The 25,609-nt window shown below is 41.1% G+C and overlaps 1 protein-coding gene across 3 annotated transcripts in view; it reads left to right on the top strand.

The window, feature by feature from the left end:
• The window catches only part of LOC138744389 (DNA nucleotidylexotransferase-like), a 301,609-nt gene that overhangs the window by 68,106 nt on the left and 207,894 nt on the right, over positions 1–25,609 (top strand). For all 3 annotated transcript variants that reach the window (XM_069900499.1, XM_069900498.1, XM_069900500.1), the window contains exons 4-5: positions 23,798–23,968; positions 25,420–25,491. In XM_069900499.1, the coding sequence (XP_069756600.1) occupies positions 23,798–23,968; positions 25,420–25,491 (243 nt within the window). The remainder of the gene's footprint in view (positions 1–23,797; positions 23,969–25,419; positions 25,492–25,609) is intronic.

Below are 25,609 nucleotides of genomic sequence, written 5' to 3'. Positions count from 1 at the left end.
TCCTGTCATCACGTGGGGTGAACTGAGTGAAAGCCCACATCTCAGAGGATCTCAGGAGGAAGATGAAATAGATTATCGATTCAATGCATCTGACTGAACATGCTCATGAATGTTTTAGCTTTGCCTATAGCACTGACATGCTGAGGCTCAATATTATCAACAACAGGGATGTTCCTGGAACCATTCTCTCCTGCAAGCTTCTTAATTGTCCACTGCCATTCGCAAGTCAATTTGGCAGGATTGCAGAGTATTGATCTGATGCATTGATTGTGATACCTCTTGGGTCTGTCTATTACATGGTGCTTTATTGTTTAGCAGTCATATTATCCTGTGATAATCTTTACTGTTCCGTTTAGTCTCTCTTCATGGAAAACTGATCAGTTCTCTGGTGTGATGGTACTAATGAATGAGTCATTTACTAGGCTACAAGGTTAACATTGTGTTGGTATGCATCTCTGCTCTGCCAATGGTCCAATAAGTCTATCACATTTAGCGTCATAGAGCACACAACATGGTGGAGGGATCCTCACTATGAAGATGGTACTTTGTCTCCAGAATAGCTGTGCAGTGAAAACTTTTACCATATTTCCAATGGAAAGAGTGGTGAATGCCGCATTAGTTAAATGGTTTGCAAAATATGAGGTAGTCAGACTGTGACATTAATCATCCTGTAGCACAGTCATTTGCAGCTCTCCAGTCTTTTAATCTTACAGAGCTGAATGTGCATTTGAAGGCACAAAGAACCCCTAGCAGTTTTGTCTGGAGACATCATAAGTTATTTATTTGCTAGTTGCTGCATTACCTCTCTGGTTCATGCTGTGATTCTACACATTTAGAATGTTATTCCATATGTGCAAAGTTTCTGTTGAATTCAGGTCATGTTCTGGCTGCTGTTGAAGTATTTTTATGCTGGTGACCTGAGGCTTGAAGCAAGTTACAGAAAGAACAAAAAAATTAAGCATGCTGTTAGACTCATCATAAATGTCTTCTGATAGCGACTCAGCAATGACCAGGACTGCCATCTCCATGGGAAATGAAACTAAGAGCAGTATTATATTCCCTGCTGTTAATTATCATGGTGTCTGCTTTTTGAGATGTGGGTATAAGGATACCGACTTTGTTGAATGTAAGAGTCTCAAGTGGCTGATTTAAAAGTATGAATGTTAGATGTGAATCTTGGTTGATTTAAATGTTGTTGAGGTGAATGAATTACTTACTGAGAGAGCTTTGTGGTGCAGGTAGTAGAATATTGCATTTATAGATGCATTTGCTGGCCTTGACTGCACGTGAGATCATTTGCACAGCGTTCTGGCATTGACATTTATTGCTTTTCCTTGCCACGTGTTTTTGAAGGATAAACAATTTAACCCTCACTATCTCCCAAAATTAGTCTACTCCAGTGTTTCTCCCATTGTTCCTCTGCACCCTCACCCCCACACCAGTTCCTCCAAAACTCAATCCACAACTTTTTTGTTTCTCAACAGTTGCACTGATTTTCCCTGTGTCACCCCACAAAGCCCCAGTAGAATATTTTTAACATCCCTGCTATCAAATCTGTAGTAATTGAAAATTCCCAGCTGGAAAGTGAACCAATATTCATGTTCAATTTGATTACATTTTGTACCTTTTTATCACACTGGAGTTAGAAGTCAGTGACATGCTTGCATGAGAACCTTCTGGACCAGAATGATATCATTCTCTGTGTAGAGGCCCTTTGAGATCTAATTCAGATGCGCCACCAGTTTATCTAACTGTCAAAGTTATCAATGACAGTGAATGTTTTGATTTTCAGCATTTGGAAAGTTGAACCAAGTTTTGAGATATTGGAAATTAATCAAAATATTTACCTATTTTTGAGAAAAAATACACAAGATTTAAATATACTGTACTCTATTAATAACTAATATTTACCTTAACCTTTGCTGCCTCACTGAGCTTCTTGTCATAAGGCTGATCTGGTATAATTGAACAGATTTCCCAGCACAAGTGCTGGGCAAATGCAGCAATTTTCCATCCACTTCCAGATTTGATGCTGAATATGTTAGCCAGCTTTGGACTTCGGTCCTCATTCATGTGCAGAAATCCAGAGCTTCCCAACAGGAAGGAACTGTCCTGTCCAGTCAATATCTTAGGGATTTCTCAACAAAGCCCATTTCATTGAAAAAATCTGGTGTCTTGAATGGCTGTTTTAAAGCAGTGCATCCTTGGACATATACTGCATACTAGTAGATTAAATGGCCAATGTAAACGACTCCTAGTGTTTAGATGAATGGTGGCATTTGGAGGAAGTAGATGAGAATGCGGGAGAATAAAATGTGTTTGGGTAGGATTAGTGCAAATGGGTTGGTTCGTGATTGGCTTGGACTCATTGGGCTCAAGGGCTTATTTTTATGTTGTGTCTCTTCTTGACACTATGACTCAGTAAGGCATTTTTAATTTGATGATAGTATATGTTTTAAGACAATGTCCCTTCAATCCAATTCTCCTTGGTACACCAATCAAATAGAACTATTTGAATTGAATTGTCGGCACAACATCGAGGGCCGAAGGGCCTGTAGTGTGCTGTATTAATCTATGTTCTAACTACAATCACAGTCTGGTCTATCATGTTCTTACCGTAACTATTCCTGCAGCAGTACAAATCTCTAATATCTCAATATGAATAAAATACTTTGTTTACATCATGAGGCAGAGAATTGCCTTCAAATTGAATTTTAAGAACAGATTAATTGTCCAGATAGACTTGCAATTACTACTGTCATATTGCTGACACTAATGAAGATTCACGATACTTGGTATATCTCTTTGGAGTATGTGAAATTATCCATCAGAAGATAAATAATTATGGGAAGTAATTATGTTGGAGCAACATACAAGAATAGTCTTGGTTGAATCATGGGACTTTAAATGAGATTCCACCTCCATAAAATAGAATAATAATGCAGATGCTAGAAATCTGAAATAAAATTTGTTTAAAAAAATTACTGGAAATACTCAGCAGGACAGGCCCCCCCCCAAAAAAATGTCAGATTAATGACCTATCAACAAAACTGCAACCAGACCAAAAATTATAAATCTGGATATCTTCTGTCCACAGTTCCTGCCTGTTATACCAAGTATTTTCTGTTTGTAATTCCATTTGCTCTGGTAATGAGTGATATTGATCAGGATAGATATTCATTATTTGGAAAAGTTTGTGCATGTGAAATGAACTTAACCTGATGCAACGTAAGAAATTAATGTGGTGAATATAGTACCTTTTGTCAATATTATTACATTCAGTCTAGGATACGATCAGACAAATTGAGAAGCTGTGTAACACTTGCTTGCTAGTTTTCCCCCCTTATTCCATATAAACTGTACGGTTACACATCAGTATATTTTAGTGTCATCGACACAACCCAACGAGAATTCTGTAGCTTTTTACAGTTAGTACATGTAATACGTATTGCATCTAAATAAGTTCAATTTACATTTGTATTCTTCTAATAAAATGCTCTTCATACATCATAAAATGTCATTTACTTCCTCCTGCAGCGCTAGACAAGTCCATTTTTATGCCTGCAAATTAAACCTCCCCCAAAATAAAGTCTTCTTGCAAATACCAACCCTTTCCTCCCCTCTGATCATTGCTACTATATTGATAACAGTCAACGTAATTCCACCAGCAACACCTCCCCCCCACCCCACAGTGATCAGTGACATGCCCAAATCACTCATCCCTATCAAGGTGAACATCTTCTGTACACTAATACTGTCCATGATCACTTGTCACTGACACTCCCCGATGAACAATCTCCTTCAGGCCTATTATCTCTCACTGATGACCAATTACTGCTCTGCTATTATCACCATTGAACCCCATGATCACTGAGATGCCATGGGCCTTTGATCTGATGATTTGAAATCACAAATACCTATCCAATACTCTCTGCTCAGTTACCAACCTGACCTCCCATCTCAATGGTTACCCGATTAACCTCTGTCGAAATGCATTCACCTTTAGTTTCTACAGCTCTCACTACTCCTCCTTCCCATTCTCATGGCAAGCAGCAAAGATTCTCAGCAACATCATCTTCTGGGGCAGTTTCTCATTTCACATGAGATTCAGCCTTTTTACGTTCCTGGTTTCTATTTGAAATGTGGATTCCTAACCCCTCGCCCAGCATGCAAATTCAAATATTTCTAGAAACATTGTTTTCTTAAACAAATTACAATTAATTTGAGATTTCATGAAATAAATGTGACTGAATATTTGACAAAAGACACCAGATAATGCACATTCCCAGATTTGCTTTGATGTGCTGCAATTTCTCCCATGTTATTCTTCACTTCAATTCAAAGATTGAAAAGATTCAAAAATATGTTTATATTTAAATTTGCACTTTGTATATAATTTCATCATGGCTCGTTTCACATTCCTGCCCCTCCCCATCAACCTCCCTAAAGGTTCCTTCTTCCCCCATGCCTTGAGTTTTAAAATTCAGAAATTAAAAGTGCACAATAAAACCAAACACAAACATCAACAGCTGCCTCCTGTGACAGAGGTTTTCATTTCCTGAAGTCTTGGATCCATTTGTTTTTTTTTCATTGCATTGTTTGGGTTGGAGGAAGGTACATTCAGAACAGGTTTGAAAGAGAGATCAGGTATTTCATATGCCAAATCATGTATTGTCGCAGGTTCCTGCAGGTTATGCTCTAAACTCGAGCATTATGGAGGTAAAGGAAAATCTTATGAAGAACTCACTAGAAATAATTGTGGCAAGAGAGTGGTTAAAATGTGGAACTCGTTGAGACCAGAAGCACACAGATGCTTTTAAGAGGAAGCCGGATAAACAAATGATAGAGAAAGGACGTGCTGAAGTGGTTAGATGAAGCTTGGGAGAGATTTGTGGAGGGTAAACAGTAACAGTGATCCCTGGCAACAAAAGCCACATTTTGATATAAAACAATAACTGACTTTGTTTTTCAGGAGTTTCTATATAAGGTTATGGGGAAACAAGGTAAAATTCTAATCTATTACCTAACACTTTTGGATCAGGCTTCAGTATTTGGGATTTTTGGACCAAGTTGTCACTTTATCTGAAAATATAGTAGAAATTGTTTGGGAAGTATGTGGAAATATAAATTATGCAGTTCTGTAAGGGAAGGTTTACAGTATATCCATTGGGCTGGACTGGTTAAGATACTGTCTGTCCAATGGTGATCATCTATGTCTGTCCTTTGAGAGCTTAGTGAATCATTCATTAGAGATATGGAGTTCTGCAGCATGGAAACAGTCCAGGTTTATTGTCAGGATGTACCAGGATGCAGTAATAGAAGTTGTTTTGTGAGCAGGACATCTCATACGTAGTACAATAAGTAAGGCACAGTACAAATGTGCAGATTTACAGAAAGACATGTTAGTATGGAGAAAAGGCAGCATGCTTATTATTTATGAGTTAGATAACTGTGGGAAAGAAACTCTCCTTCAGTCTGATTGTGTGTAATCTCATGCTTGTGTATCTTCTTCCTGACAGGAGTGTTGTGAAGGGTGTGTGACTGGGATAAGATGAGGTTTTTAATATATTGGATGCTTTTCTGAGGCAGAGGGAGTTGGTGAAGGGAGGAGGGAATGTGTGATGGCCTGAGGCACATTCACAAACCTCCATGGTTTCTTGTGGTCTTGCAGAGCAGATTCCACACCACACAGTGATTTAGCCTTACAGGATGCCTTCGATATCCATATGGTCAAATTCTCCATGCTGACCAAGTGAGTTCTATTTGCCTGTGTTCAGCCCACATCCATCCATACTTCCCTATTCAATTACCTGTCAAAATGTATTTTGAATGTTATTCTTGTACCACATCTCTGGCACCTCATTCAATATATCCACTACTCTCTGTGTGAAGAATATGCCCTGCAGATCCCTTGTAAATCTCATCACATCAGGATATCCCTTCCATAGCCTTATCCCTTACCCAATATCCACCAACAGCACTGTCCTGGAAGGCCCATTGTTTCTGCCTGCCCTTGCACCCCCCCCCCCCACCCCAAACTATTCTTCCTCTTAAACCTTTCCTCTCTCACCTCTAGATTCTCCTACCCTGGAAGAAGGCTTTGATGATTTACCTTATCATTTTGTAAAGCTCTCCCAGATTCCCCCTTAGCCACCTATGATACAGGAAGAAAAGACCCAGTCTATCCAGGCTCTCCTTATAAATTCAAGCTACCAGCCCTCACCACATTCTTGTGAATCTTTTCTGCTCCTTTCCAGCTTAATATCTTTCCTGCAGCTGGTTGAATAAACCTGCTTTCAATATTCAATACAAGTATGGCCTCACCAATGTCCCACACAGTTCTAACATGACTTCCCTGCTCCTGTATCCACTACTGATGAAGGCAAGTATGCAAAAGGCTTCTTCACCATCCTGTCTATCTGCATTGATACTTTCATAGAATTATGTCTCTGTTCTATAACACTCAGCAGGACCTCACCATTCATTGTGTAAGTCCTGCCCTGGTTTAACTCAAAGTTCAACGCCTCACACTTGACCGAGTTAACTTCATTGGCCCATTTTCCAAGTTCATATCGATCCTTTTGTAATCTTAGTTAACCTTCTTTACTGTCCACTTTACAGCCAATAGAATCAGAATTTATTGCCATGATCAAGTCACCAAATTTGGTGTTTTGCGGCAGCCTCACAGTGCAAACATATTATGAACCACCTTACAACAATAATATATTAAAAAATTAAAATAATAGTGCATGAAAAGTAAGGCAGTGTCTTTGGTTCATTGATTATTCGGGAATCTGATGGCAGCAGGGAAGAAGCTGCCCTTGAGCCGTTGAGTGCTCGTCTTTAGGGTCCTGTACCTTTTTCCTGATGGTCGCAGAGTGAAGAGGGCATGGCCTGGGTGGTGGGGGTGTTTTAGGATAGAGGCTGATTTTTTTAAGACACCACTTCAAGTAGATGTCCTCAATGGAGTGAAGTTTGGTGCCTGTGATGTCACAGGCCGAGTTAACCAATGTTGGTATCATTATAAAAAAAATGCTACATTTGTTCTACTTGTTAGGAGTCATTAAGAGTGTTTTAGTTCTTCCTGGCTCATGAGATTTCATAGAATATTTGTTTAAATCTTACTTGTTATGTCTGCTAGCTGGTTATCAACTCCCTCCATTGTGGTGTCAATTTTGCTTCTTAGTTGCAGTTTTTGAGTTAACATCAGATCCTTGATTGATTGCCTCGGATAATGTTAGATGCAAGAAGGAAGCTAGTGAGTAAATCCATTATATTTTAATTGATGAAGATTCCTAAGAAATGATGAACAATCGGAAAAGAAGCAGCAGCTCTTTAAATGATGATGTAGACTACTTTTGCAGGTTGAGGCTGAGAATAAACATTGGAAATTAAAGCCTTCTTAATTAGAAAATTTCCCAAAGTGTTATATACATTTTAAATCACAGGCAAAGGAGGAAAAACCCAACACCCAACCCCAACCAACCAATTTTCCCCTGCAACCGCTGCAACCATGTCTGCCTGTCCCACATCGGACTTGTCAGCCACAAACGAGCCTGCAGCTGACGTGGACTTTTACCCCCTCCATAAATCTTCGTCTGCAAAGCCAAGCCAAAGAAAAAGAAAGAAAAGGCTTATGATTTCCTTGCCCTCAAAGGGTGGGACATTGAGTATGAAGAAGGTAAAGAAATCAAACAGCAATATAAAACTTTGATTGGGCTGCACTTTTGAGTATTGTGTGCAATTCTGGTTGCTCCATTGTTGGAAAGATGTGGAGACTTGGGAAACAGTACAGAAGGTACAGAAGAGATTTACCACAATGTTGCCAAGATAGAGGGTATTTACAGGAAGAGGTTGGACAAGCTTGGGATCTTTGTTCTTTTCTTTGGAGCACTGGAGACTGACAGTAGACCTGATGGCAGTTTATAAAACTATGAATGAATGTCAAATACAAGAGGATATAAGTTTAATATGTGGGATGGGGTGGGGAGGGGTCTTTGAAGGAGATGTGTGGGGAATTATTTTTACATAGAGAGGGGAGGGGCTTAGTGAGTGATGGAAGCAGATGTGACAGCAACGTTTAAAAGCAGTAGACTTTAGTTTGGGCATTATATTTGGCATAGACACAGGGTCCAAAACGATTTCTCCTGTGCGATACTGTTATATGTTCTATAAATATTTGGAGGAATTATTAGAATTTTCATTGGCTAAAGCCCACGTACTGGGGTTAATATTCCAATGATGTTCTCCATGATGAAATGAGGAAGCTTGAGGTTACCTACTGAGAAATGACTCATAATACTGCTCTCAATGTGCAGCCTTTGGCCTGGCAGAACCTTTAGATGTTATTAATGTTCATTTATTTTAATATGTATAAGGTAAGTTTTGTGATGGAAGAGAGAAATAAGAGACTGCAGATGCTAGAATCTACCACAATAAAAAGATCTGTCGAGGAACTTGGTTGGTCAGGCAATATCTGTGAAGACAAAGGGATCACTCTCAGTCCTGATGCAGGTTCTCAGCCTGAAACATCAACTATTCCTTTGATTCGCTGAGTTCTCCAGCAGCTTGATTTAGCTCCACTAATTATGAGGATTGAATAGGTACTGTAAAATCCATTCATGAAACAACATCTAACCCTGAGAATTTACTTCATGAAAATATTTTTAGGCAAGTGGTTTCATTTTGGTCACAGCTGGAGCTGTGGCCTCAAAAGTCCAGCATCCCAGCTGTGTGGAATATATGACAATAGGGCTGGATTGAAAAATAATAGTCTGTGCCTGCTGCTACATCAGAAGTTTCTTTCTGTACTTTAATGAAATATCACTCACCTTGTCAGGTGTTAATTGCAGGAGAAACATTATTGAAATAGGCAAAAGAGCAAAACATTTGTCATTTTGGCTGGAAGAGTAGTACATCTCTGGGAGGACTAGTATTTGCTTTGTTACTATAGCGTTGAATTGAAAACGTTCAATTTGGTAGAAGAAAAATTTTGCAGGTTTATATTTTTAACAGAACTTATCCATTGTCTCCTGATCTAAAATGGTATCATGCAGTAATTAACATAGGAATACCATTGTTCAATCCATCCTTGCACATCGCAAATCACAGTCAGGCCCATTTCAACCAAGCTACCTCTATTACTATCTTTGATTTATTCAAATCTTCATTGTTCATAAGGACTAACTTTAAAAATTTTTGCCAAAGCAACTATATTATTTTTTCTTCTTTCTTTGGCTTGGCTTCGCAGACAAAGATTTATGGAGGGGGTAAATGTCCACGTCAGCTGCAGGCTCGTTTGTGGCTGACAAGTCCGATGCGGGACAGGCAGACACGGTTGCAGCGGTTGCAGGGGAAAATTGGTGGGTTGGGGTTGGGTGTTGGGTTTTTCCTCCTTTGTCTTTTGACAGTGAGGTGGACTCTGCGGTCTTCTTCAAAGGAGGTTGCTGCCCGCCGAACTGTGAGGCGCCAAGATGCACGGTTTGAGGCGAGATCAGCCCACTGGCGGTGGTCAATGTGGCAGGCACCAAGAGATTTCTTTATTTTTTAAACTTGAAGAATATAACATATATTGTCTGTAAAGCTGGAGATGCACAAAATCATTGTATATAAATCAAACCTGCATATGGTACATTGATATAAAGCAATGCTGGCGATTAAATTAATAATAGATCCATGTTTGATGCAAATTTTACTGCAGCGCAAACATTATTTTTGAATTTGCATGCTTGGTTGAAATCCAGATTTAAGAGACATTGGAGACTGAATTGGAGAATCACAAAAACAGCCAAAAGAATCATAATACACAATTAATCCATGCTCATTTATTCCAATATGGGAGCATGCCAAGGTTTGATTTTACTCAGTTTTACCTTACTTGCATGCAGCCTCTTGGATTTCATTATTCATTGGGTATTGCTTCACTTGGGCACCCAAACTGTAGATTGACAAGCATCACTTAAAATGAAATTGATGCAGTTTAAAATAGAGAATGGATTGTTAGGTATACTGAAATCCACTTTGACCTATTCAAGAATGGCACACGGTGGAACAGACCAGACTCCATGGTTTTCTGACACGGTACTGGAACTTTTGGTGGAAGAAGCATAAGAACAGGGGAGATGCTGACCTTCAGACACACTGAAAAAACGTGGCTGGAGCAAGATGTGGAAAGAACCCTAAGCAGGTCACACTTAAAATATATATGCACTTTAGAAAGTTAGCAACAAGTCACAGCAGAGAAGAGAAAGGAGGCATGCTGATTTTCTGATCTCAGGTTCATAATAAAACACTGGGAGGAAGTGATTCAGGAGGGGCATGGAGGAAGCCAAGCACCAGGACCAGAATGCAGAGCTGGGAGTATAAAATAATGCCTGACATGTGTGGTCAAGGTCAGTAAATACATTGCACCAGAGTGCTCCATGATCTATACAGTATGCCTCTATCAGACATTTACAATGGCCACCATCATTCAGGATTCCTTGTAAACGTCATGTGGCCTGCCACACAGTTGCATACTTACCATTACTCTAACAATCACATTCATTTCTCACTGTTTACCCACACTTCTTGCTTTTCAGCCATGGATAACACAGCAGGACGCACTGTAAATAAACTCATTTAATGCTTTCCTTTTTCCCTTGGAGGAAATAGTGGCAAAAAGTTATGCCAGCACCAACTTATGGCAGCAGACAAAACTGTGTCCATGAGATAAGTAGCAAGGAGGAAATGGTGCTCATGATTTTTCGAATGGTTAGCAGAGTCCATGGTTAGCACTGAGGATGATGAAATACTCACACTTAACCTTCCCCATATCGCATAGACTTTTCTGGGTTATAAAATGCAGATGGTGGCAGGCATGTGCCTTTCTCTATCTCTCTCTTCACACTGATTCTACACTTTTTGAGCTTCTTTCTTATATCTGACAACTTCAACATGGCAGAACCATGTGCGTGTAAAAAAAACCTTACTTTCTCTACCCTTTGGTCATGTCACCATGCAGACCCTCTGCGTGGTGGAGATTCATAGTCAAATAATGCAGAGACAGTCCCTGTGACCAACTAATGGCCATGTAGTTGTAAGCCTCCTTGTTTATACCATTCTGTTAATTTATCTAGTGCTATCGTCGGTTTCCCCCCTTTCCATAAGAATTTTCTTATTATTTTCTTTAGCTCATTATTTTCTTAAACTTTAAGAATTATTATAGAGCAGCACAATTAAGATACCTATCAGATTTTTATCAAACAAGGGAAAAACCAGATTGGACCAGATTAGAGCTAGATAAAATAGGGGAGAAGATACCTGAGCATATACTCTATAAGTGGGATGAAAAATTGGTGCAACGTAGGAATTCACCAGTATTGCACCATCTGGTCAACATTTGGAAGAAGGTTCACGTAGAAAGGAATAAAATAAATTATCAACTACCAAAATTAATATTGACACAAAATCAACTAATCCCTTTCACAATAAATAACCTTTCCTTCAGAGAATGGGAGAGAAAAGGGATCAAAAGAATAGAAAATTGTTTTTTGGGAAATAAATTATTATCTTTTGAACAAATGAAGGACAAATATAATATAACTCACGATACAAGGTTTGCATACCACCAACTGAAATCCTACTTGAAGGGCAAATTGGGAAACAGTCTGAGGTTACCAGAAGGAAGCAATTTTGAATATGTGATTACAGACACAATGATAATTAAAAAATTTATAACAAACATGTACATCAAACTGCAAGAAAAGGAGAACGAGGAAACAAACTGTAAACCTAAACAAAAATGGGAACAAGATCTAAACGTAAAGATAAAGAATGAAACATGAGAAAAGCTATGCTCCGGAACTATGAGAAATACAATAAACACGAGGTTACGCATGATACAATATAATTGGTTACACAGGCTATACACCACACCCCAAAAGTTAAAAAAATGGGACCCAACAGTATCAGACAGATGTTTTCTCTGTAAAAAGGAAACGGGAACAACAATACATGCAATTTGGGCATGTGAGAAAGTGAAAAAATTTTTGGGAAGATCTAAACCAGATATTAAATAAAATCACAAAAAGCAATATACCAAAATACCCAGAGATCTTCCTTCTAAATAATATAAGAAATAAAGAATTTGGACTCAATTTGGATGGAGCACAAAAAAGATTTATTATGATAGCTCTAGCTGTAGCAAAAAAATGTATTATGTCAACCTGGAAATTAGAAGACAACTTGAGAATACAACAATGGTACATAGCAATAAATAAATGTATTCCATTAGAAAAAATAACACATAATTTAAGAAATAACATCACAATATTCGAACAAATATGGGAACCGTACATGAAATACAATAGAGAAATCCTACCATGAACCTCCACCATCTAAAATGACAGAAGCAGAAGACAACGAAATGAACTGACCCAGTATGTAAAAGACAAAAATGTCTTGTTTATTTTATTAAGTGACGACATTGTTTAATAGATTTAATGTATCTTATAGATTGAACAATTAAATGGGAAGGGGGGGGGAGAGGGAGGGAGGGAAGGGAGGGGGGAAAAAGGGGAGAAAATGACCCTGTATATATTCAAGAGAAAAATGTCTGTATGTATTTTGGTCAGTATGGTTTATTGTGTGAGAAATAAAAAAAAAATCCAGAGAATGTACTGGAACAGGTCCTTCAGTCCATGATATTTGTGCTGAACACAATGCCTACATCAAACTCAAACTCTGCTTACTTGCATGTGATACCTTTCTATCTAATCCCTACATATTCATGTGTTACTTCTTCCCATAGGCCATACCCTCTACAGAAATTTGGTAAATTTCTTCTGTGCCCTTTTCAAAGCCTCCACATCCTCTCTGTAATAGGGCGAGCAGATTTGCACACAATACCCCAAGGGCTGTCTGACCAAAGTTTTACTATCAACAACACAACTTCCTTTGCTCTTTTCCTTTATACTCAATGCCCCAACCAATGAAGGCAAGTGTCCAGATGCCTTCTTTACCACTGTCTTTTTTATAGCTAGTTTGAAGGAATGATGGACCTGAAACAAAGATCCATTTGCTCATCAATGCTTTTAAAAGCCCCACCATTGACTGTATACTTTCCCCTCTAGCTGAAGATCTGTGACCAGTGGTATTCAGCAGGGATTGGGGATGGGATCCTTGTTGTTTGTGATGTGTACAAATGACTTGGATGGCACAAAGATTGATGGAGTTGTGGACAGCAGGCTATCAAACAATTCTAGATGATCCCAATCAGAGATATGCATATAGAAATGGCAAATGGAGTTTAATCTGAACCAGTATGAAATGCTTCACTTTGTAAGAGGCAAGTATCTCTTTTCCTCCACAGCTGCTGAATTCCTCCAGCAAGCCTTTAGTTTTGTGATAGAAATATAAAACTTTATTTTTGTGAACTAGAGCTTGAGCTACTTGGCATGATCTGTCTACTCTGTATTTTTCGCATTTTTTAGCCATGCACAAGCTAATACCCTCTGCAATATAGCAGCTGTGAGATTCATGCCATGCTAATCAGTCACCATATTGGAACTGAATTGGCACCTGGAGTGTTAGAAAAAACATGTGTTTGGAGCCAAATTTTGCAGTTAGCATAATAATAAGTTCTGATTTGCATTGCAACATTCTTTTCACTTTGAATGTAATGGCAAGTAGATTGGCGTAGCGGTTAGCACAATGCCTTTACAGCACCAGTTATCAAGACCAGAACTGGGTTCGAAGCCCGTGCTGTCTGTAAGGAGTTTGTACGTTTTACCCATGCTTGTGTGGGTTTTGTTCGGGGACTTCGGTTTCTTCCCACCATTAGAAAATGTACCGGATGTAGGCTAATGAGGTGTAAACTAGGCAGCTCGTAGGGCCAAATTGGCCTGTTACAGTGCTGTATGTCTAAATTTTAAAATAAAAAAAATTCTTGTCATTGTGTCAACTGTAAAAAAGGTAAGAGGTAGAAATAAAACCTTACCGTGCCTCAAAAAACCTAACGTAATTGAACTAATTTTTGCATTCACTCGGCATAATTGGAATTTAGGACAGGTGATGGTTACTTCACCCATTATGCATCTGCCATCATTCAGTGAAGGGTAGCATACTGCATGCATTTTCACTAATGTTTTCAACCATGGAAAGCATGGCTATTACCATGGAACACCAAATTTTCAGTTGCATGAGAGGATACAGGTTCTTGCTGAACACCTAAATGCTATGAATGCCAAATAGCTGACAAATAGCTTTGGCAGCTCAACAGCCAACTAACCCTCAAGGTACAAGGTTCCTTTTCATTACATAGTGCACAAAATTAATTTACTTTTACACTCAAAGAGGCACCTCTAGTCTGGTGTATTGATCAAGAAGAGAAAGAGAAACAAGCCAAAGTCCCTTCAGAGATATTGAGTGTTTGCAGATTCCGCCATCTTCTCTGATGCCACTGCTTCCTGTGCTCCTGTAACCTCAGTTTGGTGGTGAACCTGGGCTTCAAGCATCCAACTTACACACCTTGGCTCCTGGATATGAACAGAAGCTGTTAACACTTAAGGCCCTTCAGGATCTCTGATCGCCCTCGACTGCCTCATGAGTCCTGGTCCCAATACATGGTTCTCATGAACCATTCTTCAGCACCCTGCAACCTGGTGTGAGTCCTTTGGCTGCCAAACCCCTTATTTGTTCCCTGCTGCGATTCCCTACACTGAAGACTCTTCTCCCATGCTTTAGGCAGTTTAAACCTATATAGCAGGTCATCAGCATATGACTTGGATAAAAGACCCTGTGGAGGAGCACTGGAAGATGTGCCTCTGGTCTCCGCTCCTCCCAGGTCCAAACCAACTTCAGCACTGTCGTTACCGCAGCTGCAGCAGTGGTGCCATCTTTATTTATATTTTTTATTTATTTACAACATGGGGGAAACTGATTCTAGCCATTGAAACATGCCACCCAATTAACTTACCAATCCCATACATTGTTAAGAGTGGGAACAAACTGAAGCCCCTGGAGGAAACCCACTCTGGTCACAGAGAAATATACAAATACCTTACAGGCAACGCCAGATTCGAACCCAGGTCGCTAGCACTATAATAGCATTGCGCTAACTGAGCTGTCCCTGATATACCCTTGTGCAGTAGTCAGGCCCTCATTTACTATCAAAATGCAAGAGATGGGCATGAAATAGCCATGATGGCACAGGTCAAATCCTTCTTAACCATTATTCCTTCCAATCCTCTCTTCACCACTCCAACTGGGTTTGAATCCTCCATGTATGATGGCTGAGTTTTACCTGCACAGGGATAGAGGCACCGTCTCTTTCCAAACTCCAAAATGGAGAGGATATTGAACAAGAGCTTCCCATCTGTCAGCTTGTGAAGTGCTTCACAGAGTGAAGCCTGTGAAGAGTGGGCAAAGCACCTAAGACTAACATTCAGGATTTCTGTGCTTTACATAATTACAATTAAGGTGAAGAGTTGACTTTGATTGCAAAAACAGAGGAAATAGGAGCAAGAGTTAGCCAGTCGAGCCTGCTCCATCAGTCAATGAGATCATGGCTGATCTGGCTGTGGACTCAGCCCCTTATCCACCTGTTTCCTGTAACTTTTAATTCACCTACCAGTGAAAAAATGTATCCATTCCACAGGTTCACTACTCTCTGGGAGAAGTAGTTCTACCTTATGTTTCTCTTAAAACTTGCATCTACTCCCCCAAATCTTGAAGCTATGCCCCCAAGTTCCAGTTTCACCTGCCAGTGGAAACAACCTCATTGCTACTATCTTATCTATTTTCTTCATAATTTTATCTGTTCCTATAAAATCCTCCCTCATCTTTCTTACCTTGAATGAATTATCATCCCAAGTTACTCAATATAGCTTGCCATTTCCAAAGTCAACCAGGTGAACCTCCTCAGCACTGCCTCCAAGTACAGATACTGGAATTGCCACGGTTCTCCAGGTGGGGCCTCACCATGTCCTGTACAGTTGTCATAGAATATCACTGCTCTTGAATTCAGGAGCTCTAGCAATAAAAGCCAACATTCAGCTTTTGCCCTCTTAATAATCTGTTACACCGGCAAACAAACTTTTTGTGCTTCATATACCATCAATCCTAAGTCTTGCTGCACAACATGCAACAATAATTTTACCATTTAAATAAATGTTTGAATTATAATTTTTCCTTCCAAAATGGATGATGTTCTATTGAACAACATTATAGTCCATCTACCAGACACTTGCCCACCCATTTAACCCATCCATATGTCTCTGCAGACTCTCTTGCAGCCTGTGCACAATTTGCTTTTCCACTCAATTTAGTGTCATCTGCAAAATTAGATACATTACACTCTATTCCAAATTGTTAATGTATATTGAGAATGGTTGTGGGCACAGCACTCCATTCACTACCAATGGCCAACCAGAAAAATACCCATTTATCCCAACTCTCTGGTTAACAAACTTCTATCCATGCTAATAGCAGATTATATATCATCGCCCTTCCTGTTCTTGCTTTTAACTGGAATATACTCTTGCCCCTCCAGCCCGGGTAAGAAACCTGCATAGGAGAAGGCCACTCTGATATAAAACCTATGACCCAAGGACCTCACTGCCACGTCCCAGCTTGCTTGGCCACAGCACACGAACCATGGGTGTAAAGGGTGGGGCCAGTACTGCACACACTGCACTCCACCTAAAAGCTCCTTTGCGCAGGCCCGAGGATAGGTCCACGTCCTCCCCCTCCACGTCCTCCCCCTCAAAAGATGCTCACAAACTCAAGCTAGCATGCTGGATCATCAGAACCATGCTAGACAAGGCTGACAGCCACCGACCTGAACGTCGGTCTGCCCTCATCGCACATGAACTCCTCAGACTTGACATCAACATAGCCGCTCTCAGTGAAGTCCGCCTTGCAGATGCAGGCAGCCTCCAAGAACGCGACGTGGGCTACACACTCTACTGGTCTGGGAAGCCTATGGATGAACGACACCTTCATGGTCAAGAACTCCATTGCCTCCATACTCGAAAACCTCCTGACAGGCCACTCGGACCGGATCATGTCCATGCGACTCCCCCTTCAAAACAAGCGTCGCGTCACCCTCATCAGTGTCTATGATCCAACCTTCCAGGCGGAACCAGCAGAAAAGGACAAGTTCTACACTGATCTGTGCAACCTCATTCAACGCACCCCTACAGCCGACAAGGTTGTCATCCTTGGCGACTTCAACGCTCGCATCGGCAAAGACTCAGAAACCAGGCCAGGAATCCTGGGCAAGCATGGTGTCAGCAAGTGCAACGACAACAGGCGCCTCCTGTTGGAGCTCTGCGCAGAACAGTGGCTTGTCATTACAAACACCCTTTTTCAGCAGAGGGATAGCCTGAAGACTACCTGGATGCATCCCCGATCCAAACACTGGCACCTCCTGGACTACGTCCTGGTGCGAGAAAGAGACAAACGAGATGTGCTCCACACCAGGGTCATGCCCAGCGCAGAATGCCACATTGACCACCGGCTGGTTCGCTGCAAGCTCAACCTTCACTTCAAGCCAAAGTCCAGGAACAGTAAAGCCCCCAGAAAGAGGTTCAATGTTGGAGTGAGAGGAAACTTCCAGGCAAACCTCAAAGCAAAGCTCGAGGATGCAATCCGCCTCATGGACTCGTCCCCTGAAACCCTCTGGGATCAGCTGAAGGCTTCTCCTCCAGGAAAAACAAGGACTGGTTCGACGAAAACAACCAGGAAATCCAGGAGCTGCTGGCAAAGAAGCGAACTGCCCACCAGGCTCACCTTGCAAAGCTGTCCTGGCCAGAGAAGAAACAAGCCTTCCATCGCGCAAGCAGCCATCTTCAGCGCAAACTCCGGGAGATCCAAAATGAGTGGTGGACTAGCCTCGCCAAACGAACCCAGCTCAGCGCAGACATTGGCGACTTCAGGGGTTTTTACGAGGCTCTAAAGGCTGTGTACGGCCCCTCACCCCAAGTCCAAAGCCCGCTGCGCAGTTCAGATGGCAAAGTCCTCCTCAGCGACAAGATCTCCATCCTCAACCGATGGTCAGAACACTTCCAATTTCTTTTCAGTGCCAACCGCTCAGTCCAAGAATCCGCCCTGCTCCAGCTCCCTCAACAGCCCCTAAGGCTAGAGCTGGATGAGGTCCTCATCCAGGAAGAGACATATAAGGCAATTGAACAACTGAAAAGTGGCAAAGCAGCAGGTTTGGATGGAATCCCCCCAGATGTCTGGAAGGCTGGCGGCAAAACTCTGCATGCCAAACTGCATGAGTTTTTCAAGCTCTGCTGGGACCAAGGAAAGCTGCCTCAGGACCTTCGCGATGCCATCATCATCACCCTGTACAAAAACAAAGGCGAGAAATCAGACTGCTCAAACTACAGGGGAATCACGCTGCTCTCCATTGCAGGCAAAATCTTCGCTAGGATTCTCCTAAATAGAATAGTACCTAGTCTCGCTGAGAATGTTCTCCCAGAATCACAGTGCGGCTTTCGCGCAAACAGAGGAACTACTGACATGGTCTTTGCCCTCAGACAGCTCCAAGAAAAGTGCAGAGAACAAAACAAAGGACTCTACATCACCTTTGTTGACCTCACCAAAGCCTTCGACACCGTTAGCAGGAAAGGGCTTTGGCAAATACTAGAGCGCCTCGGATGCCCCCCAAAGTTCCTCAACAAGGTTATCCAACTGCACGAAAACCAACAAGGTCGGGTCAGATACAGCAATGAGCTCTCTGAACTCTTCTCCATTAACAATGGCGTGAAGCAAGGCTGCGTTCTCGCACCAACCCTCTTTTCAATCTTCTTCAGCATGATGCTGAAACAAGCCATGAAAGACCTCAACAATGAAGACGCTTTTTACATCCGGTACCGCACGGATGGCAGTCTCTTCAATCTGAGGCGCCTGCATGCTCACACCAAGACACAAGAGCAACTTGTCCGTGAACTACTCTTTGCAGACGATGCCGCTTTAGTTGCCCATTCAGAGCCAGCTCTTCAGCGCTTGACGTCCTATTTTGCGGAAACTGCCAAAATGTTTGGCCTGGAAGTCAGCCTGAAGAAAACTGAGGTCCTCCATCAGCCAGCTCCCCACCATGACTACCAGCCTCCCCACATCTCCATCAAGCACACAAAACTCAAAACGGTCAACCAGTTTACCTATCTCGGCTGCACCATTTCATCGGATGCAAGGATCGACAACGAGATAGACAACAGACTCGCCAAGGCAAATAGTGCCTTTGGAAGACTACACAAAAGAGTCTGGATAAACAACCAACTGAAAAACCTCACAAAGATTAGCGTAAACTGAGCTGTTGTCATACCCACACTCCTGTTTGGCTCTGAATCATGGGTCCTCTACCGGCATCACCTACGGCTCCTAGAACGCTTCCACCAGCGTTGTCTCTGCTCCATCCTCAACATTCATTGGAGCAACTTCATCCCTAACATCGAAGTACTCGAGATGGCAAAGGCCGACAGCATCGAATCCACGCTGCTGAAGATCCAACTGCGTTGGGCAGGTCACGTCTCCAGAATGGAGGTCCATCGCCTTCACTAGATCGTGTTATATGGTGAGCTCTCCACTAGCCACCGTGACAGAGGTGCACCAAAGAAGAGGTACAAGGACTCCCTAAAGAAATCTCTTGGTGCCTGCCACATTGACCACCGCCAGTGGGCTGATATCGCCTCAAACCGTGCATCTTGGCGCCTCACAGTTCGGCGGGCAGCAACATCCTTTGAAGAAGACCGCAGAGCCCACCTCACTGACAAAAGACAAAGGAGGAAAAACCCAACACCCAACCCCAACCAACCAATTTTCCCCGCAACCATGTCTGCCTGTCCCGCATCGGACTTGTCAGCCACAAACGAGCCTGCAGCTGACATGGACATTACCCCTCCATAAATCTTCGTCCGCGAAGCCAAGCCAAAGAAAAAAAGAAGAAACTCTTGTCAAACACTGAAAAATTTCTTTGAAGGTCTTCTGCTATTCCTCAACTGTTCTACCATTGAACCGTAGAACACTGCAGCACATAAAAAGGCCCCTTTGGCCCTTCTAGCCTGTGCTGAACTTTTTTTTTTGCCTAGTATCACTGACCTGCACCCAGCCCATAGCCCTCCATTCCTCTCCCATCGATGTACCTGTCCAAATTCTTCTTAAATTTTTAAATTGAGCCCGCATTCACCACTTCAGCTGGTAGAATGTTCCACACTCCTACCAGTCTCTGTGTGAAGAAGTTCCTCCTAATGTTTCCCTTAAAGTTTTCCCTTTTCACTCTTAACCCACGTCCTCTGGTTTGTATCTTACCTAATTTCAGTGGAAAAATCCTATCTATTTACTCTGTCTATCCCTCTCTTAATTTTAAATACCTCTATCAAATCTGCTCTCATTCTTCTATGCTCCAGGGAATAAAGTCCTAATTTTTTTAACTTTTCCCTGTAACTCAGTTCTTGATGTCCAGGCAACATGCTAGTAAATCTTCTCAGCAACATACCAGCTGGGATACTCAATCTCTTCCACAGAACCTCTTATCTGTCCCTTTAAATATGGAAACTCCTATCACTACTGCTCGCCTCTTCCCCTCCCTTCCCTTCTTAGCTACAGGACCAGATTCCATGCCAGAGACCTGATCACTGTGGCTTACCCCTGGTAGGTTCCCCCCCTCCCAACATTATCCATAATGGTATACTTCTTATTGAGGGTTACGGGCACAGGGGTGCCCTGAACTACTATCAGTACCCCTTTCCCCTTAACTCCTTTGCCCACTAGAGTCTTATCTAACTCTCTTTTTATGTTCAAAAGAGAGTTAGATAAGACTCTAGTGGGCAAAGGAGTTAAGGGTTATGGGGATAAGGCTGGAAAGGGGTACTGATGGTAGTGATCAGCCATGATCTGTAAAATAGCGGTGCTGGCTCGACGGGCCAAAGGGCCTACTCCAGCTCCTATTGTCTATTCTCTATTGAACTGTCTGTCTGTTTCTTTTCCCTCTCCTGATTGTCACCCATCTATCCTACACCTGCCTCCTAGGTGTGATAGTCTCCCTGTAACTCTTGTCTATCACCCTCTCTGCCTCCCAAATGATGCGCAGTTCATCCAACTCCAACTCCAATTCCTTAACTCAGCTTGTCAGGAGCTGCAGTTGGATGCACTTCTCACAGATGAAGTCATCAGGGATACTGCTGGCTTCCCTAACAACTCATATTCTGCAAGAGGAGCATTCCCCTACCTTGACTGCCATTCCTACTGTTTATGACCAGAGGAAAAAAGTATGGTAACTAAAATCTGCCCTTATCTGTGTCTACCTGCTGAAACCTTTTTGTTCCTTGAATAGGGTGGCCCTTTCTTACTCCAACTTGTACTATCCCTCGCCAAAGCCTGTTGAATCAAAGCCTTACCACTCTGACTCACCCCACTCCAACAATACCCAATGACTGCTCCGCTACACAGTCCCTCATTTTTATAGTGATACTCAACTTCTTCCTCCAATCAGCCTGTGTGCCCAGTCTAAACTAGCCAACTCCTCCCTCATCTTGTTGTTGTTTCCTTTGTTCACTGGTTTGCATCTTCCATTCACACTGTGATCGCTCTTTCTGAGAGAATGCCTAATTACAAGATAATTAATTGCACCTTAGGACCAAGTCTAAGACAATATGTTCCTTTCTGGATTAGGTAACATGGTGTTCAAGATAGTTTTCACGGAATCATTCTATGAAGTGCACCTCCAACTGACTTAAACAACTCATTTCACCCAATCTATGTGCAAGTTAAAGTCCCTCATGACCACTGCCATTCTATTCTTACATATCAAATATTTCTTGGTTTATTGCACATGCCAATGTAATGTTTTTATTTGAAGGTCTAGAGAACAATTTTCACCAGTGATTTTTTTCCTTTATTACTCCTAATCTCTACCCAAATGAATTCAACACTCCTACTTCGAACTTATATAATTTTTCACTATCATATGGATCTCATCCTTCACATACCTTATCTTCCTCCATAAACTTCCGAATAACCTGATACCCTTAGAAATTTAAATCCCAATAATCTCCACCCTACAACTAAATTTCTATAACATCACTTAATCATATCACTTTGTGGTGGTTTGTGCCACAATTTTACTGACCGAGTGTCGAGATGAAATGCCCTTATATTCTTTGTCCCTCAGATTCTCATAATCTTAGTGTCTTATGTGCTTGACCTTTCTGTACTCCATGCTTACTTTTCTCTCTTTTAACATTTGCATTGGTACCCTCTGTCTTTTGGCCTGGATTCCCATCCTCATGCCACATTAATTTAAACCCTCCCTAACAGCACTGAAGAACAATCCCCCAAGGACATTTATCCCAGTCCTTCACAGGTGCAGAGATTCAGATTGCACTGATCTAACCACACCCATAACTGATTTCAATACCCATTTGCTAATGTTACTTGCCAGTTATCAGTCCTTATTTTTGTGATGTTTAGTCATTGCTCAACACAGGCATGGGCTCCTTCTGTATTTCCGAAGATAGGAATGAAGCTTCCCTCTGTGCAATCATCATCAAGGATGACGACAAACTACATATAAAGAAGTAAAAATAATGTATAAGTAAGAACTAAAGGAGGGAAGAAAAGGGAAGTAAGGGAGAAGGGGGAGAAAAAAGAGGAGGGGTTAAATAAAAAAATAAATTAATAATAATAATAATAATAAATAAATAAATAAATAGGAAGAAAGAGAAGAAGAGGGGGAGTTTTATTGTAATGTGAAGATAAAAGTTTTCTGAAGGGGGTTGGGTGGGAATGAACAACAGTCACTGCGAAATCAGTTGACACTTGCGAACAGGTTCTCAGTCCGAATGGAGAGGGGAGTTGTGATTGCCCGGCAAGGGACAAGGGGCGACTCGGGGGGGGGGGGGGGACACTTGGGGTTAAGGGAATTTTAGATGTTGGAATGGTTGTGGGTTTATTGTATTCTATATGTTGAATGTTTAGTGGGTGGGAAGGAGGGAGGGACGGGAGGGGGAAAAAGGGGAGAAAATGACACTGTGTATATTCAAGAGGGAAATGTTTGTGTGCATTTTGGTTAATATGGTTCAGAGTGTTGAAAAATAAAAAACTTTAAAAAAAAAAGCCCACTTTTCAACCCTTTGATATGGAAAGGACAAAACAGCTGAAGACATTGAAGCCCAGTTACTCTCCAGATTAACTCATGTAACTTTGAGCTGGGATTAATTCTCACCGTTCCCCTTTGTTTTTTCTTTTAAATTTAAAGCCAACTTCCATTACTACCTGTCCAATTTTTTTCTCATTTAAATTGGTGTAAAGTTTGATTAGATAATGGTCCAGAGAAATGCCTCAAGGCATTTTACTAATTTATAAGCATAATATATGCAAATTCTAATGCTGTATTTAAAAGTATATCGAATATGATGGATATTTCCCATTAGAAAACTTTATGAATTGGCTGTATAAACTGCAAATTATTTTAAAATGATTTTAAATTGTTATATAATTTATTTATTTATTACACAATAGAAACCAATTCTGGCCCTTGCTGCTCAGTTACATCCAAACAACCTATTATCCCCTTAGATTTATAACTAAGAAATATGATGACAAAATATAATGACAAAATTCATCATGTTCCAAATTGATATGGACCAGAACTTAATCCTGTCCTAAGATATTTTGTATTTCTTTGACTGTGAGTAGATTAAACCACCTGACTTCAAAATAATGACATTTGTCCTAGTAAGTATAACATCTGAAGTTTAATATGTTACAATCTGGCATTGCTAGTCTTCTAATGTTATTATTTGTTCTGCAGGATGTGTTAGATATTTTAGCGGAAAATTGTGAGTTCAATGAAAATTCTGGCTCCTATGTGACATATGCAAGAGCAGCATCACTGCTAAAGTCACTTCCTTATCCAATAAGTGGGATGAATGACCTGGAAGGACTGCCCTGTATTGGAAAACAAATAAGAGTTATAATTGAGGTACAAAACTTTGTAAAATTTATTTCTGGACAATGATGTCGATCCCTGCTGTAACAGACAATGAACATTACACATTTCTTAAAGTCAACTAAATAATGTGGAAAATATTGCATCTTAATTTGTCTTCATTTGTTACAATGTAGTTCTTCTTACAAATCAGAATAAAATACTAAGCAATAATACTGATAACAATATTTCTTCAGAGCTTAATCTCAGCTGGGCTGACATTAAAATGTTGGCCTTGATTCACTTTCCTTTCTCGCAAACACCAGCATATTATTTAACTTCATAATACCAACCCACTGCACTGTGCTCTCCAAAAAAAAACACATGTCAAAGTCCTGCCCTATGAGTGCACATAGTTCTTCTAACGTCAATTACACCAAATCTCCATACTTCAGACTGGAGACCCACTGTCTAAGACAGTGGTGGAAAGCAGAGGCTCTCATAACATTTACGAAGTAGCTCAATGAGCACTTGAATTACCAAGATATTTAAGTCTACAGACTCAATGCTGATAAATGGGATTACCATAGATGGGTACTTTGTATTCTGCCTGGAATGATAAGCCGAAGACGTGTTTCTATGCTAAATGAATCTATGACACTTTAGTTTAAATTTATTTAAATTTTAACATCCAGCATGGTGACAGACCCTTTTGGCTCATGAGCCAGTGTGACCCAATTGACCTACACCCCCAGTACATTTTTTTTTGGAGGGTGGGAGGAAATGGGAGCCCCTGACGAAAACCCACGCAGACGAGGGGAGGATATATAAACTCCTTACAGATAGCGTAGGATTGAACCACAATCCCGATCTCTGGCACAGTAAGAGTGCTGTCCTAACAGCCTCACAATAAACCATTTATTTAAATATACTTCAATGAGCACACATTCCTCTTTTTCATGTAGGATAATTTGACATAAAATGATCATTATCGAACACGAACCTATTTTCTGAAGAATGATTTTGGGCTGGAGGAGATGGTTTTCTTCTGCAAGGCAAGAAAATGAGATTGATGGCATCTCAGCAGGGCCTAGTTTTGTGCAACTGACCATGTGGACTGTTGCTTTTGAGTCCAAGTTAAGCACCTTCCTTTCCTTAAGAATAAGGAGGGGGAGGTTGATGATAATGAGACTGAAAGCAGTAGTAGGGTAATTATCACTTATTACATATGGCCATGCCATTGATGAGGAAGTGGAGAGTAAAAACACCTACCCCAGTCTCGTGCCTTCTTCTTCTGCTCCAGTCTTGTGCCATCTTCTTCTGCCCCATTTGCTTTAGCTACCTTCTTCCCCTTTGTTCATTGGTCTTTGCTCCACGGTAACAATCCAGGGCAATTTTTCAAACACAGTATTAACAGAAAACATAGTTTAAAAAAAAAGGATTGGAAATAACAGCCCAAGATGATGTCAGATGATGATTAAAATTGATTTCATTCTTTTCCACAGGATATTCTGGAAGATGGGGTTTGCTCTCAGGTCGAGAGTTTGTTGTGTGATGAGAAGTACAAAGCAAGAAAAGTAAGTGGGTGATGGCACATGGATGAACTTGTTTACAGTGTTGTGGAGATGGCTGAGGGAAACTTTAACAAGTTGCAGGTCAATAGCCTATTATAAATAGAAAGGATCAGGTAATGTG

The sequence above is a fragment of the Narcine bancroftii genome, chromosome 10 (assembly GCF_036971445.1).
Source record: "Narcine bancroftii isolate sNarBan1 chromosome 10, sNarBan1.hap1, whole genome shotgun sequence".
NCBI classification, from domain to species: Eukaryota; Metazoa; Chordata; class Chondrichthyes; order Torpediniformes; family Narcinidae; genus Narcine; species Narcine bancroftii.
The sequence above is the reverse complement of the archived record's forward strand: the minus strand, read 5'-3'. Positions and strand labels throughout refer to the sequence as shown.